General features: G+C 41.7%; 1 protein-coding gene across 1 annotated transcript; it reads left to right on the forward strand.

The window, feature by feature from the left end:
- Positions 1–901: 901 nt before the first annotated feature.
- Positions 902–10,436, forward strand: tex2l (testis expressed 2, like). Its single transcript, XM_054599453.1, has 11 exons — positions 902–2,287; positions 4,188–4,388; positions 4,821–5,151; positions 5,946–6,214; positions 6,461–6,610; positions 6,717–6,816; positions 7,345–7,477; positions 8,454–8,591; positions 9,065–9,274; positions 10,060–10,180; positions 10,263–10,436. Exons 1-11 carry the CDS (start codon positions 902–904, stop codon positions 10,434–10,436), a joined length of 3,213 nt encoding a protein of 1,070 aa, XP_054455428.1.
- Positions 10,437–19,406: the final 8,970 nt, after the last annotated feature.

A 19,406-nucleotide genomic window follows, 5' to 3' on the forward strand; every position in this document is an offset into this window, starting at 1 on the left:
CAACTAATGACAGCTGATAACACACATGCCTTCCTGTTCTGTGGTGGCCTTAGCATCATTTTGACAAGTCAGTGGGTGGTGGCTGCATAATGTGTTACAAAAGCAACATGAGGTGGATGAAGGGGTGGGGAGGCATATTTAAACTCCCCTCACTATTAATTTCAGAGTTACATAAGAAACTGTTTAAACAGCTCGAGAAGAGCTAGGTAGGAGGTAGGGTTGTGACTCGGCTGACAGTTAGCTCTGTAGGGGGTGAGGCTTGAAGACACTGTAGTTGCTTCCTTTGAGAGATGGCGTGCTGAGTACTACTTCAGAGAGTGAACGGGGTAATGCCTTATTTTCCCATGACGTATAGGTATCTGTCCGGAGATAACAATTTTGACAAAGCCAAAAATAAATCCTCTTTTTAAAGTCCCTAAAGGCTGCATCTCTACTCAAACTATTATTTTCCAATTCATCTTGATGCGTCCAAAAAACACAGAGATTGAATGAATTCTATATAGACAGCCAATCAGCCCCAAAAGACATTAGATCCAAGCCTGAGCTGCCCTAGTTTGTGCAATATTTGGGGGAGACAGTCTGTCTTGTCTATTTTTGCATGCCTCTAAAACCCCTTCAGTATGTGGAGCAACAGCTTTGGGAGAGGTGCTTATTAGGGTCGAAAGTCTTCAGATTACTACGTGTCATTCTCACATTAATGCAGAGTTTGCACAGGTAAGCAGTTTCTTTAAAAAGAGGCACAAGCGAAGAAAAGATTCCCTTCCCCTCTCTCCGTGGCTCCTTCTCTCGCTGCTTTTATTTGTTCAGCCTTCGAGGCTTAATAAAGTAGCTGACCGTGTTCTTTATTTATTCTCTTTCACTGACTCCTAGGTGCCTTGGCTGTGCAATGTAAAGTCGAGAAATGGCGGACAGTGGAACAAATGGGGAGAGAAGAAGCGATGAGAAAGGGAGAAGAGGTGGCAGAACTCTCCAGGAGCCCCACAGCCCAGCTCTTGGCCTCTCCCCAGTCACTGGGACCAAGAGGCATCTCCCTCGAGGGATTGTGATCCAGCTGACTGGGACAGAGGGAGAATGGGACAGCCTGGATGACAGTGAGCTCATCTTCTCCCTCGACCATGATGACGACTACCCCTCCATCTCTCTCTCCAAGGAGAGGCAGCCTTCTGTTGAGGACAACAGAAAGTTGCAGTCCCAAGCTTTCCACGTCCCTCTTTCCCCTTCAGACCCTGGCTCTCTGGGGTACTGCTCCGCCACCGGGCCCAGCTTCCTCTCCCCAGGCCCTTCTTCACCCACCCACCGACCCCTTGCAAGCTTGGTCAAGTCTCTCTCCACAGAGCTGGAGCTCAAAGAAAGCTCCACTCTCAGACCTAGGCCCATTATCAGCCTTGTGAAGTCCATCTCCACAGAGATATCCCGTTCAGAGCCAGAGGTGTCGCAGTCAAAGTCAGACTCCCGCCTCAACCTCCACATGTGGAAGCAGCTCACCCAGCCAAAAACCCGCAGCAATGGGGACTCCCGCACCGCACCCCCTTCTCCCAGCTCACACTCCCCTAGCGGAGAGGGTCTGAGAGGGGGCTTCTTCAAAATGGAGTTGGAGGACACCAAGAGGAAGCTCTCAGAGGCCGTGCAAGAGCCTCTGAGCAGCATGTTCAGTAAGATCATGAGAGAGGAGAGCGCTGGCAGTCCCAGACACCAGTGTAAGAGCCAAGGCGCTCACCAGGTCAGCTCCAAAAGTTTGGGGCGTGAAGGTAGCACGGACACAGTTCTCTCTGAGTCTCCTGTGAGGAGCACTAGAAAACCAGAGGCTGATGTTTTGCCTGTGTTTGACTGGCCTTCTTTTAGACATCCTGGGAGAGGCCAACGTGGCCCCTGTCCTGTGCATCACAACAGACAACATCACAGGGATGAGGAGCTGGAAATATGTACGGACGGCGACGTTATGCAGGTATTGGCCGTGGAGACTCACGAGCAGGCGAGGAGATCGCCCACGATGTCAGTACCCCCGGTTAGGACTTCCGACTTTTCTCAACCCCTTCATCCTCTGCCACGCATGAGTTTATTCTGTGTGGCAGTGCTGTCCTATGGCTATTTCATCCTACCTCTCAGTCCATACCTCTCTGGCCTGGCTCTGGGATTGGCACTGGGCTTCTTACTGGGACTGCTACTCATCAGGATGGGTTCCCCCAGGTCTTGCTGCTCTGTACCTCCACACAGACCAGCACAGACTCTGTTAGGAGAGGGGATTCTGTCAGGTGGCACTGTCAGCACTGAGCCTGACAACCTCAAGGTAAATCTGATGAGTCATCAAGGAGGAAAGTGTCACATTTTGGTTGTCAATTTATTTTTAGCCACTGCTGTCTCAATCTAATATCAACACATTTTTCAACATGTCTTTTTATCAAACACCTGAATACTCAGGCTTTGAATTTCATTTCTTTGTTAGATGAGAAGATGAATTGCACTCTCATGTCTGTCTGTCCAGTGTGAAGCTACAGCCAGTTAGCTTAGCCTTGCACAAAGAGTGGGAACGGGGAGAAACCAAACTCAGAAAGTCACAGATATCGGAATTCACTTTAAAAAGTGAATTCATGTTTATTCCAATTACAGTAAAAAAAAAAAAAAAAAGACCTGTAATTAGTTTTCACTTGTGTTGATTTGTTCTGAAAGAACAATGTCAAGTCACTTAAGCACCTAAGCTTCTGAAAGTGGCACGTAACGACATAAGATTCCCAGAGTGCAATTTAAAGCTTTAATAAAAAATCCTATCAGAGCTGCTGTGGTAATTACTGTTCTCCTCCTGGCTGAGCTTGAAACACGAGGCAACTGGAGAGGACAGCTTCCGCCCAGACGCTGGCAGCTCCTGAGGCCATTAGTGTAGGATATAGGCAGGAGGAAGCTGTAATTTGTCAGTGCGAGGGACAGTTGTGGGTTGGAGATGGGTGGCGGTAGGTTGGAATGGGGGTCTACTGTCTCAGTGTCGACATAATTCCCTTGTTTGGTCATTAGCGGTTCGGTTTCAGTCCGACGGCTGTTGAGATGTGAAAGTTACAACTGCAGGGTTTCCGAGGTTTCTTGTAATGAGACGACAGACTAAGAACAGTCTGGAGTTTAATTGAGGGCAAACTTCCAACACGAGGGCAAAGACTGACACACTGTTTATTAGTAAATTGGAACATTAAGAGGGAGCATCAAGCTCCTAAAGGGGATTATATGGTAGCATTCAGTTCACATGTGGCCATCCTAATGAACACTTCAGCATATTTTAGACTGAGCAAAGTGTTCTCTAAAGCTCTTAACTGATAATGGTCTTATCTATCAAACTGCATAGTTTTGTCCAAGAATCTGAATTTACTTTGTCCAATGTAAGTCCAGATATTAAAGAAATAACTTTGGAAAGTTCACTTACTTGCAGAGATTCAGTAGAGAGGGTGGATTACAATCCTGTATATCTATGCTTCTTATGCATGAAGACTAGAAACAGTTAGCTGGCTCTGTCTGAAGTTCAAAACTTCACCTGCCAGCATCTCTCAAACTCAATTATCAACATAATGGTTTAATTTTACACAATCATGTGGTGACAGTATTTCCTGACAGTCACTGCGCCAGGCTGTCATTTCCCAATATTAGTTCTAACACGTAACTTTTGACATAATTTAGCTGATTGGCTTGAATGACAATATTTACCACTATGGCTAAAACTAGAATATATCTTCTCTGAGTTCAGTTTGCTAGTTTGAATCATCTGTAACCTAAATTCTCTGATTTATCAAGTTTGTTGACAACAGCATGAATCCAGAAGAAAAGTCTTGCCTAGGAGGCCAAATCAAGTTCTCAAAAACTCAAAACTATTTTTTGTTATATTCCATGCATAATCCCAAGTACCAACATTATCATGGATGACTGATCCTCTCTCAGCTTGCAGACTCGCCTTCTGGCTGCATTTGTTCTTCAACTCATTAGTCCATGTTTAAAACCATTCGTGTTGAAATCCACAGAGAAGAATTGATCTGGTTTGATAGTTGGGCAAACAAAAGACACACTAAATAACATTTACTTTTTTGCTGCTGTTTACTTCACTTTTAGGCTGATTACAAGCATCACAACATGACAATTCCAGATACCACGTTTATTACTCACTTGAAACTGTGGATGGTGATGATTGCATTAACAATTTTCTGCCTTTTTAGGGCTGGATGAATGAGATACATGATTACGACCCAGAAACTTACCACCCAGCTCTGACTCACTCAGTGTTTGCCGCCCTGGAGGGCTCCTGTCTCCGTCTGGAGTCCCCTCTTAACAACATCAGCCGCCGGGCCACGTACGATGAGAGAATCCACGAGGCCGCCTTCGTCAAGTCACGCTCCTTTCAGCTCGCAAAGAGCAAAGTATGATGACTAAATAACTTGTTATAGGATTTTTTTTGTCTTAGTTATGGGAATTTTTGTTCAGTATCTGAGGCTGTTGTATCTTTTTTTAATGGTATAAACAAAGGAAAGTGAAGGCCTGATATATTTTGAGTTTCTGCTGATGTAATGATACAATATGTAGGGCAGAGCTGCAGTAAACTTCGTCCAACTTTGTGATAGCGTTACTTTCCATTTAATGAATGCATAGGATAAATTAATGCACTGATGTTGGAATGCCTGAGAGTTAATAAACAAAGATGGAGAAAAGCATAATTAAAATAAAGTTTATTTAAGATGAAATGGTTAAATCACAACAACAGAATTAATGAATGATGCATAAATGGGACATCTCACTGCATTACCCATTCCTTTTACTTTGCCGCAACAAAGCTCTGCTACTGATCCCCAAAGGTATTCCTGCTGCCATCTGTGTTGGCTCGGAAAAGGATGTGGAATCCAAAGTATCCCATCTGCATCCAACTGGCCGGGGGATCGAACTCCCAGGAGGATGAGGGAGGAAGGCCGGAGGAGAGTCGTGGAGAGGCATCGGGAGCTGAAACTTCAAGTCCACAACAGAGTTCCTCCAAACACTTCTGTGACCTTCCCACCACTCTATACCTCTTTGGACGCACAGGAAGAGAGAAAGAAGAGTGGTTTCGTCACTTCCTGTTTGCATCCATGGATACAGAGGGGGAAAAGGAGAGGGACGGTCAGAGGCCTGGCAGATGTTTGTCCAGATTGGGTACGAGAAACGTTAATAATGCATTAGAGAAGAGAAGGCTTCCAGATAAGGCATCTATACAAATGCTATATATGTGTGGATTATGGATTACATGCTCCAATTCTTTGCATTTCAAAGCCTATCCCTTTCAAGGGAACACACAGATCTCACAGTTGATTTGTGACATGACAGGCCAAAGGCATCAGAAAAAAGCTGCTTTGTTTTGACTGTGTTTTGAAGAAAGGTTGGAATATACAAAACCCTACCCATTTGCATTTGATTTATCTAATAATAATCAGTCTTTTGAGGTGTCATCAGTCAAACCTCCTTTTGGGAAATATTGTGATTTTCTTTCTTTTTTTTGCAGAGTTATATTAGAACAGTAACACCATTCTTGTGTTTTTACATTGAGCCAAAGCCAGCAGCCAGTTAGCTTAGCTTAGCATAAAGACTGGAAATGGGAGGAAACAGCTAGCCTAGCTCTAGCCAAAGCGACAAGCTGACGTGGTAAATTGTATACGATGTCAACTTCCACACTAATTACATCATTACATCAACAGAGGCATGCTATATTTACAATCCTGCGGTTCCTGAGGGTTTTTTCACATTAAAAGCCTACCTATGAAAGGACGGCTGCACAACTTTTGAAGTAAAATATTAAAGCTTAATTTATAGTAGAAGCAGTTAGATTGGTCGGTGAAAAGGCAAAGTGGACTGCGCTTGCTGTACTGGAAATGGAATTAATTACTTTTTCTGTCTATGATTATTATAACCGTATATGTATTGATTTCCAAATGCTGCCTGTATTGTCCCAGGTGAGCCAGCAGTGGCACAGAGCGTTGCTGCCCAAGGCAATGCCCCAAGCAGTAGAAGCTGCAGCAGAGTGGGCAGCAGTGACGACGATGCCACCTTCACATCTGCAGTACCTTCAGCTCCTGTCAATCAGGCCTCCAGTAGCACCAGGGGCCTCTCCCTGCTGGACTACCCCAGCTACATGGCTCGTCTCCTGGCCACAGAGAAGGTGACCCCCCTCTCAAGTCCTGGAGCCAGCAGCACAGAGACAAGTCCCACTATCAAAGGAAATGTAAGTCATGCTTGCCGATAAAATTAGGTGGAGCAAATGAAGTGAGGCTGTAGGGACATTCCAGAGCTGGACAGTTTGCATATGCAGAAAGTAAAGTGTGACCAGTATAAAGTAGCATTGTGACATTTCCAGCATTTAATATAAAGTAAATAAAACTATTCTTCTTCTGTTTTTAGCTCTAAATTGTACTCAACCTGCACCTTTCTTGTCCTCCCCTAGCTCTTACTCATTTGTCTTTTAATATAGTGTACCTGTGATCTAGCTGAGCAGCCTGGGACGAGCCAGACTGCGTGGGCTAACGCTCTAATTGGTCGAATCTTCTGGGACTTCCTGCGGGAGAAGCACTGGGCCGACGTGGTTTCCTGCAAGATCCAGAAGAAGCTGAGCAAAATCAGAGTGCGAGAAGTTTTATATTAAAAAATGACTGTGTTAATTTTAAGTCACAAAAAGGGCTAAAAATGAATGTAATGCATTTTATCTAATTTAATATTTTATTTTACAGCTGCCTTATTTTATGAATGAGCTGACTCTGACTGAGTTGGATATGGGCTGCTCTATGCCCCAAATCGCTGCTACCTCCAGACCAGAGGTCAACCACAGAGGTGAGTAAGGACTGCAACAGAAACATGCACGAACCCAATATGCAAACACACGCAAAAGATGAGTGTGGAGATTACTTGTTGCTCATGTGATTACAGCTGAGTACTGCAGAGCATTAGATCAGATGCTGTTATCCTGCTGAAATCTCACAGGAGAGCCATTACGCCACGGCCTTCAACATTTAGAGCATATTGGCTTGTGTATATGTGTGTGTGTTTTAAAATCAGGCAATCTGGCCGACAACACTCCTGATGACGAGGGGAAAGTGTGTCAGCATGCCCCGACCTCATGATATTTTCTGTTTCCCCCCTCCAACTCAATGTTACACAACCGCCCGTCAACCAATTATCCTGTTTTCAGTTCCTAAAGGGGATTTATAATCCATCGTAATTTGTTTTAAATTTAATTTTCAAGGCTCGATAATCGCTGTGAAAGCTGTTTTAATCTGCCCACCATGCAGTGTGTGTGCCTGTGAGTTGTGTGTTGATTTTGGTGGTCTGGTGTTGACCTCCTCCTGCTGCCTGCTGCAGGCCTGTGGGTGGAGCTGCAGCTGGTCTACACTGGAGCCCTGCAGATGACCCTGCAGACAAAATTCAACCTATCCAAGCTGGGTAAAGAGGGCGGTCAGGATGCCGACTGCACAACTGAAGCCGGCAGCCCACGGTCAGCACTACACACACTATGCACACACACAACATACCTACCCTTTCTGAATATGTTTTTGTATTTGTTGCTTTTTGTCTGTTGCCAGTTCTTCTAAACTTCCTTTTGTGTATAAAATAATGTGATATTATCATTTATGGTAGTAGTAGCAGCGGCCACTACTAGTATCACCTACTGACTGATAGGGGTGAGCACTATGGATACAGTTTTCTGTCATTTTCTATTGATTTATGTATCATATCTTTTTTTTATGTTGAAAATGGAAGCAGCATAGGCTGATTCTGACTTTTAATCCTTGCTGAAGTATTAGGCTTCATAGGCTCTGAAGTCTCCAATCCCCATCATGCAACTCAATAGCTTCCAGTTATAATTCCCCCGCCTGATGTCATCACCAGGCTTATTTCCTCAGACTTTAGGAAGCTCCAACCAAAAAGGAAGGAAGACATCCTACAGCTGTTTTTACAGGCTGTAGGATGTCTGCTCTTTGTGGTGTGCCACATCATCTATAGGTTTATTTCATCATATTCACAGGCCGAGTAGCAGGGGTGATAGCCCACATGACAGTAAATCATCCGTATCATATAGCCCACACACAAATACACACCTACACACCTTTCTTTCCATCCCTTTATCCCTTGTGTCTCTGATCTATAGAGCAGATCTCCACATTACATTGATTAGCGTAGACCTGCCTGTCATAGACCTGCAGTGGTGGGGATTACAGTCAAGGTGGAGCTTTACTGTAGCTGTCTGTGATGCATCTGAAGCTTTACGAAGAGATAGAAAACTTATGTTAGTTAATCTTTTCAAGCCACAGACACAGAAATTGCAGTGTGTGCATCTGTCCATATAGTCTGAGTAGTTAAATTTAGCCTTTTAATGCGAAAAGTTCTGTAGTACTGATGCTTACATGCATGCCGTAGTTTTGACATCCATCCGCCCATCAATAACTTATCCGTTTATCTTCTCTTTCCAGCTCTAGGCCCATCTTCAGCGTGTTGGCGGACAGTGATGAGGAGTCCTCCAGCGCTGGTTCATCTGATGAGGAAGAGCCGCTTGTCTCTGAGCCTCAAGCTCCAGTGGGAGAGAAAGGATCCACACCAGCTCCTGATGGGTAAATGCTGATATAAATGTACGCTGTATCAAACAGAAATACTGCCTAGTACATAAACTTATATGACTTTTTGTATCTAACATCAGAAAGAAGATGTTCAAAGTGGGTTACGTTAATTAAAGAATTCCACAAAAGTGCCATCACCTGCTACTTTTGTGTGAATCGTGAGTCAAAGACTTTTACATAAACAGCTAATTAAAAGGGGAGAAAGTGTAACTTCTAGTAAACAACACCTTTAAGTGTTACCTCGACCCTTCTGTGTTGTGAATGCTCACTTTTCTAAAGCAGAAACTAATCTGCACTCACATCACACTCCAGATGGCTGTCGCTTTCCTTTTCATTCACATTTCAGACTCTCATTTCTCCTCAAATTCTGACTTTAGCATCTGAATACTAAATCTCCTCTCCTCTCCTCTCCTCTCCTCTCCCTCTCTCTCTCCTCTCCTCTCCTCTCCTCTAATCCTGTCTTACAGCACAGGGGGCGGGAAGACTGGACGGAAGATTTTGAGATTTGTGGACAAAATCGCTAAATCCAAGTACTTCCAGAAGGCGACAGAGAACGAGTTCATTAAGAAGAAGTTTGAGGAGATGTCCAACACGCCCCTGCTGCTGACTGTGGAGGTTCAGGAGCTGTCAGGGACTCTGGTCGTCAACATCCCGCCGCCCCCTACGGACAGGATATGGTAAATACTGAGGGAGGCATTAGAGCAGTTTCTCTCCACAGTTCATAAAAAACAAAAACAACTTTGTCTTGTTCAGATGGCACTTTGCATGTATTCACTCCCTTTTCTTGTGTTTATGTAAAAAATGTGTAGTAAGTCTTGTGCAGGCAAATTAAATTATTTGTGAAGTTTTTCAAATTATTTCAGAATTATTTCGAATAATTTCTCTTTTGAAAACACAAACACAGTTCTGATAATGATATATCTGCCGATATTCATTATGTTAACATACACACTTTTTTTTTAAAACAAAGAGACATAATTTGCTGGACATTTTAAGGTTTGTTTCTCAATGACCTCATACCCAGTTTGGCATTTCTCAACCGGGATGTGTCGCTAGTTACAATCCACACTCAAATCCACACCAATACAGATCGATAAGATAAGCAAAGATTGTCAGCTCTAGACATTGAGATTGATTTCCTTATTTCAAACTATATATATATGCATTTTTATATAAATTGCACTCTCTGTCACAAATTCCTGCATGTCTTAAAACCCACTACAGCTCTAGAAATAATGCGAATTCAAAAACAAATTGCTTCATGTTCAGCAGCATGTTGTGTTTGTCACTGTTGTGGTGTGACTCACTTCTCGCACCAAACCTCCTGCCAAAAGAACATTTATTTATTCTATCAACCCATTCTTGTTGAGTACTAGGAGCTGTTTAGAGCACTGAGACAACATGAGACTGAAAACAGCTGTTCAATAAAGATGTGATAGATATGTTAAAATCTCTTCTATAGGTACAGCTTCTGTGTGCCCCCAAAGCTGGATCTGCATGTCCGTCCCAAACTAGGGGAGAGGGAGGTGACTTTCTGTCATGTCACCGAGTGGATTGAAAAGAAACTGCAGGACGAGTTTCAGGTAAAAATAAATAGACAACAGCACCTACAGTGCTGTCATTTTCTTAGCTTTCCTCACAATCATAATTTTTTTCTTTCTCCAGAAAGTGTTTGTTTTCCCAAACATGGATGACATCTACTTACCCCTGATGCACTCAGGGGTGGACAGCCCTCAAGCCTCCCAGCACCTGTCCACTCAGTCCCAACGCTCCCAAAGCTCCTCCACAGAGTCCATAGAGAGGATCCCACCTGAGACCCCTGGGGCAGAGGCTGACTAGTGCCTCGTGTTGATGATCAAAGGACAACTGGACCCTGCTATGTGGATTTGTTAAATTCACAGTGAAACTGTGTGGTTGATGGAGAGTCAGGGATTTCTTTGTATCAGATTGCTGTACAAACGACTACAAGTGATACCTTTTACAAATGTTTACATATGATTGATCCCCATGAGATTATTACTGCAATGATGTTTACAGCTCAATGTCACTTTGGATATAAGATGAAGAAATAAAACTCTGAAGAACACCTACCTTTTCTATTACATTTCTCTTTTACAGCAAAGATGACATTTTTGTCAATCCTTTAAGGAGCCCTTGTTGCAGTTCCTGCATATACCTAATTTAATGCCTCATGATTTAAAAAAACCCTAAACAATTAAACATAACATTGCTGTATATTAAAGATGTCAATGATGATGTTTGTTCATTTTCCAGGTTTTCACCTGTGTGTCAGCTTCTGGACTGACACTGTTTCTTTTGATATTTATATTTATTCATATGGCAAATCTCCAAAAACAATTAAAAATGAAAAATTATCATCAACCATCAACTTACCCTAAAACACATTATTTGCTATTTGGCTGGATCCTTATTAGGATGAAGTAGAAAAAAAACCTTTATTGATAACTGAAAAAAATAATGAACAAAGCATTTCAATAATTAAAACAAAGGGGCAACACATAATGTAATCTATCATCAAACTCTAGAAAATAAAGCACAAACCCCTTATATTTTGTCAGACAGAATAGTGTCCTTGTTATGTATTTCCGTGTGAAAGACAGAGCCGTTAACTGCTTCTTAAGTTTCGTACAACCTGTTCATTTAATGTTGTTCTTCAAAGTTAAGAGCTTTTGTTTCAGTGTGCAACCTGTTAAGACGGCATAGTGAGCCGAGTTGGAGCTGTTTTCATACATTCTTTCTACCTAACTGACACGTGCGCACTCGCTAGCTGAAAGAAGAGACTTACTGAGTTACTGAGTAAGTGTGGACACTGTGAGATGAAATGATATGTACAAGTACAGTGAGCTAAAAATAGAACGTCGAGTGTTTGTGACTTTTGAAGGTAACTTTAGTGTGCTTCCGGTGCCGCCAGAGGTGTTGCTGCAGCAGAGGCGCTCAGGCCTCTTAACTGCATGTCAGAGGAGCGTGTGTTTTATGCACACGTGCTGAGCCTCAGGATGAGTTTCTTCATCCCGCAGCTCACTGCTGGACAGGTTTGTTTAAATTATGTTCCTAACAGTTCGCTGAGTTCCAAGGGACAGTGAGTACATACAATATTCTCCTTGAAAATGTCAAATTAGCTATAACAAGCGTGCCAACATTGTTGTACCACAAACTGAATTATAAAACCTTGGGTGTTATTTTATTGTATTTTATTTGGGTCACCAGGGTATACAAAGAGGTGTGAATTACCTGATTCTTTGATAACTATTCTTTGTTATTGCATTCAATCATTGCGGTTCGGTATATATTGCATTATTGATAATAATGTGATCCATTTGGTAAAATAGGGGCTATAGTGGTTAAATATGAATGCATGGGGGGTTTAAGCTCACACTGACAGTATATCAAATATGTTAGTTACTGTAGGCTCTTATCCACGAAGGGATTATCAGAAATAAAGTTAAGGTAATGCAATGATAATCCTGTTAAAAAACATTGCAATTAAGTGGGAAGGCTACATTGGATATTAGATGACCAAAGCTGGGCAATAATTATGACGTAACATCAGTGCTAACACCATCAAATTTAGACAAAACATGTAAGATGGAGAAAAAAGACTGGCTTGGGTGAGCAGGCTCATGCATTCCACACGACAGATCTTACTCCCTGCAAGCACTCTGGGCTTCTTTAACACTTGAAGAGACTCTGTAATGGTTTTGAGCTCTGCTCTAATGCTTCAGAAACATGTCTTATTAGCTCAGGATTTATTCAAATACAACCATCTCAACCCTGAGATAAAACATGGGAGCAAACGCAGTAGAAGATAATGGTCATTTATTGAAGAACAAGCAAGTAAATCAACAACACAGAAGACAAGATTAAAAGCAAAGATTCAACTTAACTGTTCAACAAAACGACAACAGATCGTGGTGGGAAAACAGCCTGTATAAAAGGCAAAGTACTGATGCATGAAATGAAATCACATGGGAAAGATGTGTGATTATGTGTGGGAGGGTGTGTATGTGTGTGCACATGTCGCTCTGTGGGACACTGTTGAGTTATTTTGAGACAGTTCATTAGACAGGACCTAGGAATGTGTTTGAGTGTCTAATGACGAGATGCAAATTCTTTGCTGCAGCAAAGTTTATTATTTCACTTTAAAAATAATCTACATGAAGTCATTAACATCATCATCATCATCAACTATTTTGAAATGTTTCACATTCCGGTATAGTATGAGTATAGCCTGGTCCTTTGATTTGAACCAAACTTGCACCATAACCAAGTAATTATTGATAATGCGTTGGAGGGACTTCTTGGCTCTCATTGGTTGTTTTCATTTGGGCGCGGTGGAATCTTGCAATGCAATTAGGAGCAATAAAAGGAGGAGGAGGAAACTGATTTTTTTTTTTTAAAGATGATCTATCTCATGTACTCTTGTCAGGATATAGTGACGGTTTGAGCAAATGTAACAAAGTTATTATTAGTTACCAACTGCAGCTCTAAACTGTTGAACAGTAGAGGGCAGCATCTGTTCATCATTTAGCAGGGACTTCTACAGCACTGCTGTACCTGTTAACAGCATATGCCTATGACTGACTGATTGCTCTCACCCTTAAAGATAAGTTTGTTTTTTTATTCGTTCCAACACACACATGCCTATGTGTACATTCAAAGTATCATCGTTCTTCTTAAATCATTTTCAAGGTAAGTGATGAGGGAAAAATGTTATCCTCAGGTACTATATAGACAGCAACTATTACTTCATATTATGGTTTTGAGTCAAGGATCAGATCAGCAAAAAAAAGGAAAATAACCAAATTTTGGTGATGCCCTGATCACTTTTTTTTGCCGCTGATACCAATTGCTGATAGATCCATTTCGCCTGATAGATCGTTTTTTGTTATATTGTCATTGTCATCTTGCCATTAGTAGTTTTAAATATTTATTATAAGCTGCCTAAAACTAGTGTTAGGAAGTTATTAGGTCATAATGACCCCTCTTATATCTATTTTATATTGCTGTAAAAAACATCTCCTACAAATGATGTATTTATTTTGAGTATTTGGCCACTAGATTTCATTTGAACACAACTTGTATAGGTTATAATTTACCTTAGCCAAATACAAATTTTAACTGAACAGAGCCTGAACGCATCATAATGTAACTGAATGGATCATCCTTATGTTAGCTGTTAGCATTAACAGAGATTCCCATCATGCAGGTGCTGCTGATGGGAAAAGATGCCCTCTGGTTAGACTGATGTCACTAAACCAGTTCTATGGCAACTATTTGTGTGCATGGGTGTGTGTGTTTAGCTATTGTTTCCCACAGTAACCGGGAATCATCAGGAAGTGGCACGAGATGTACTTTTAATCAGTCAGTAGTTTTATAAGACACATATCACACTGTACACCGCCATCATTGTTATGTATGACCAGAAACATTCCCAATATTTATATTTGGTGCAAAGCTTCTTTTTTTTTTTTTTTTATGTGAAACCGTATATGATAAGAAGTAAAGCACATGATGTCCATAAGCAAAGGAAAAGTAAATATTTCTACAGAAAGTATACTATTCAGGATTTTGCATTTAGATGTTTAAGAGCCAGTGTTAGGAAAAATGTTTAATTACAATTACAAATACAATTCATCACTTTGGATGTAATGTTACTAATACTAAAGTTCGGCGTATTTTCATTCTTAATGGGTGTTATGTCTGGCTCAATGCCGAACATGATAGGTTTAAAACTGTACCCAGGACCCCGCCCATAGTACTACTACACCTGGCAGATTAACGTAATACCATATAGCTACATGGGATGGGTGTTACAATAAGAAAGCAAAGGATTAAGAAAAAGATCTGAAAAAAATACTTAACTAAAATCACGTGTTAAAATCACATTAAGTGTTAAAATACTTAACTAAAATCACGTGTTAAAAGTGTTAAAATCACATTAATGATTGCTCTATTCAAGTCTACCAGTATGACTGTGACAGTTAGCCAGCATGAAAAATACCAGGACATTGACACTGAAGCAGCTAAATGGAATTCAGCCGTTATTAAACTCATTGCCAGACAATGAAGACATGTCAGAATGTCTTCATTCATTGTAAATATTTCAATAATATAATAATTGTCCATGGTTTCTTTTCACTGAAGTTATTTTATAAATAAATACTGCCATAGATATGAGAGGTCATTTTTACCTTAGCATTCACTAAAGATGGTCAATAATATATATTTTTGGGGGAAATTTATGGTGTCTTACAAAATCTTTTTTGGTTTTGTTGTTGCTTTTATAGTATTAGTAAGTCGGTACAGTATATATTTATTCATCTTAAAACTTCTAAAATTTGGATAATTTCTATCACAATCAGAAGCACTGTTCATTTCAAGCTCCCATCATTTAGTAGCAGACTGGACTTCTCTGCAAAGGCAGTTTCAGGAACAAGATAGGAGGAAAAAGGAACTTCCAAGACAAACTGTTTTAGGTACATATTTGATCCAATGGAGCTGTTTTTTCTGCCTCTGACATGATGTACAGTAAAAACACAGCAGACATAAAACCCATGAGTGAAATATGTGAACGCTTATAATTAAATTGACCTATTTGGCTCTTGTTCAACACTGGCTCTATGTCTTGTTAATAGCAGGCTAACACGTGCAGGTCAAAGCCTGCTAATAACCGTCCGGCTGCTCAGGAAACTAGCTCAACTATCTCTTTACCTAGTTTTTTTATACTAAATAAATGATTTTTAATATGTTATTTAAAAAGAGAATGAATTCACAACAGGAACTCAATAATATTTCACAGAAAACATGTCTAAAATTTCAATTATATATATAGCAGTTGTAGCGGCAATCTTCTCTCTGTCTGGTGATCCACATTACCACTACTGTAACAGTCTGCGTATTTGCAATGAGCTTGACGCGAAATGATTCTTCAGAGGCAGTAACTCCATTTTAAAAGTTTACTCGACAAAAAACAAAGTTACAAGATTCATTCTGTGCTCAACTTGGCACTACGTTCAAAAAACTGTCTTGCTCCGCAGACTGATTAACCTCAACTGAGGGCTATTGGCTATGACGTCGTCAGTAGCGTAACTAAAGGAGCATTTCAACATTTTTCGTTACTATATAACTGAACACATCTTATGAAGTCTAATATGGCTCTTACATTTCCAGCCCCTAATTGCTTATGCTGACCGCAAAACAATTACCAAATATTATTTTCAACGAGCCATAAAATATTCAACAGGCATCAATAATCATACATTCGTTTACATCATGTTCAAAAGGTAAATACATTTTACACTGCCACTGCTTGCTTCAGCAGGCAGAGTTTGTTTATGGGTCTGTCCAGTGTGTTGGTTTTGGTTTTTACACTGACTCGCCTGACTGTTCCACTGGAGTCTGGTAATGTCTTTACTACACGACCCATGATCCAAGAGTTGCGAGGGGCAGTTTCATCCATTATCAAGACGATATCTCCTGGCACAAAGTTCCTCTGTAGGGTGTTCCACTTTTGTCTGTCCTGAAGGAGTGGCAAATATTCTCTGGTCCATCTGGTCCAGAATAGATCCGCCATGTACTGTATCTGTTTCCATCGTCGTCGTGCATACTGATCCTCTTTGACGAAGATTCCAGGTGGAATGCTGGGTTGTGTTTTCAGCAGCAACAAATGGTTAGGTGTTAAGGCCTCCACATCGTTAGGGTCGTCTGACGCTTGAGTTATAGGTCTATTATTGATGATAGCTTCGACTTCGCACATGATAGTTTGGAGTCCTTCATCATCTAGTGCCTGTTGTCCACAGAATTTAGCACTTTTCTCACAGTACGGATTTGTCTTTCCCATATGCCGCCCTGATGAGAAGCTGCTGGGGTGTTGAATATCCACCTGATGCCCTTTTGTATCATGGTGTTCTGTATTTTTGTCTGATTCAGGTTTTCAACTGCCTCACGCAGTTCTCTTTCTGCAGCAACGAAATTTGTTCCGTTGTCTGAACGCATTGTTGTCACTTGTCCTCTTCTGCACATAAACCGACGTATGGCGTTAATGCAGGAATCAGTGTCCAGACTGTGGGCTATTTCAATATGAACAGCTCTCACGGTTAAACAAGTGAAAATCACGCCATAGCGTTTGACAAGACTCCGTCCACGCTTGACTTCAAAAGGACCAAAGAAATCAACCCCCACATTGGTAAAGGGTGGCTGATCAGGCAGCAACCTGTCTTCTGGCAAATCTGCCATTTTTTGCCTACCAGCCTTTGTGTTGAATCTTCTGCACACGGTGCATCTTGAAATTATTTTCCTGACAGCTGAGCTAGCTTGAGGGATCCAATATTTTTGACGCAGCATAGCAAGCATGTAGTTACGTCCACAATGTCCGATCTCTTGATGGATGTGTTGCAGTATGAGGTTGGCCACAGGTGAATTCTTTGAGAGGATAACTGGATGTTTAGCCTCCTGTGGCATCGCAGATTTATTAAGCCTGCCTCCAACTCTCAGTATCCCATCCTGCAAAAGGGGGTCCAGTCTGTAGATTTCCTTGCAGAGCACTGATTTCTTCTGTGTAATCCTGTAGCTGACTTAGCCGTATGAGCTCTGTTTCTGCTTTAACCAAATCTTCCAGTGATAGTGGACTTGGTTTCATTGTTGACTTGAATTTCTTCATCTGCTGTGTAAGCGTGTTCTGCTTTTCTGGGTTGTTCTCAGCTTGACTGATAGTAGCTTGGAACTGTCTTCTTTTGTTTTTTAGTTGCATCAGTGTCTCCTTTAGTCTGAGAAACCATGCCACTGCCTTTCTCAATCGTAACCACCCTGAGTAGTAATTGATTAGCTTGTTAACTGGGTCCAGGCTGTCTTTTGTGCTGCACACAATGACTGCAGCACATGTTTTGATTTCTGGGTCTTCTTCTATCACTGAATCCTTTTGATCCAATAGTTTTGGCCACTCACTTTCTGGTTTCAGCAGAAAGGCAGGACCTTGGCTCCACGTTTTGCTTTGAATGAACTTCTCAGCTTTTAACCCACGAGAAGCCTGGTCAGCTGGATTTAACGCTGAGTTGACATAACGCCACTGGGTAGGCTGAGAATGTTCCCTTATTGTGGTAACTCTGTTGGCTACGAAGGTTTTGAAGCGAGTGTTTTCATTTGAAAGGTACCTAAGCACTGTTGTGCTGTCAGTCCAAAAAACTGATTCCTGTAATGGGACTTGAAGTTCCTGTCTGAGCATTCTGTCCATTTTGACAGCCACAACAGCTGCTGTTAGTTCCAGTCTTGGTATTGTGACATGCTTCAGTGGTGTCACTCTTGATTTCCCCATTAGAAGAGAACAGTGTTTTTTGTTCTCCTGGCTGGTTAACACAATGTAGGATGCAGTCCCATAACCATCCTCACTAGCATCAGCAAAATGATGCAGCAGTGCTGACTGTGGAGGTCCAAACCCTTCTGGCTTGATGCATCTGGGTATACTAAATCCTGCCAGCATCTCCAAATTTGACAGCCATTCATGCCATCTTTTTGCATGTCCATTTTCTATCTCTTCATCCCAGCCATGCTTCGTTTTGCACAGGTCTTGCAAGATGAGCTTCACTGGCAACATGAGTGGAGCTAAAAACCAAGAGGGTCAAAAATAGAACTAACAGTGGACAGGATCCCTCGTCTAGTGACAGGCTTGTCTGGCACATTTATCTGGAACCTGAAGTTGTCAGTCTCTGTGCACCACTGGACCCCAAGGGCACGTTCCATGGGAAGTGTGTTGTGGCCTAAGTCCAGGTCTTTGACTTCAGGAACTCTTTCCTTGTCAGGGATAGACAACAAGACTGTCTTACTGTTGCTCACCCATTTGGTCAGATGGAAACCTCCTCTGGAGCACAAGTCTTGGAGGTCTTGTACTAGGCTGATTGCCAGATTATTTGTTGACACTGACTTTAAACAGTCATCGACATAAAAGTTTTTTAGCACTGTCTCAACTGCTTCTGTGCTTGTTACTTCTTTTGCATCTTCTGCAGTTCTTCTTAGGGCATAGGAAGCACAACTAGGGGAAGATGTGGCGCCAAAAAGGTGAACCTTCATCCTAAACTCTTCCACATTGCCATTCGTATCACCCTCTGGCCACCACAGAAACCGTAGCAGATCTGCATCTCCCTCCGGGACCTTCACCTGATAAAACATGGACTCTATATCAGCCATAAGTGCCACAGGGTGCTCTCTGAATCTTAACAAGACACCAACGAGTGTGTTGGTGAGGTCTGGTCCTTGGAGTAACTGCTCATTTAGTGATGTTCCCTGATATGTAGCAGTGCAATCAAAAACAACTCTTATCTTCTTTTTCTTAGGGTGATACACCCCGTGGTGAGGAATGTACCACACTCTGCCATCACCGCGACTGAGCTGCTCATTGGGTATTTTTTCGGCGTAACCTTTTTCAATTATGCTTTTCATGAAGGTTTTGTAATCTTCATGGAAGTTCTTTTGAATTTTCTCTTAAGTGTATCAACCCGCTGTTGAGCAATGCAACGATTATTTGGCACTTTGATATTTTCGTTTCTCAGTGGCAAACTCATGCAGTAATGTCCATCTACCAGCTTTGCCGACCTCGTGGCTAGGTGCATGAACTGGCGATCCTCTTGAGACATTTCATCCTTTTCTTCACAACTTCTTTCCGGGAAATCTGTATCGTACTGCTTCACTAGCAATTCTTCTATCTCCACCACTGAGATGCGATTAGCGGTGTAGCTCTGCAGTTTACCGTTGGCTGTCTTGAGGTCTTCTCCCTTTCTGAGAGGTCCATTTATCAAC

The sequence above is a fragment of the Anoplopoma fimbria genome, chromosome 5, assembly GCF_027596085.1.
Source record: "Anoplopoma fimbria isolate UVic2021 breed Golden Eagle Sablefish chromosome 5, Afim_UVic_2022, whole genome shotgun sequence".
NCBI lineage: Eukaryota > Metazoa > Chordata > Actinopteri > Perciformes > Anoplopomatidae > Anoplopoma > Anoplopoma fimbria.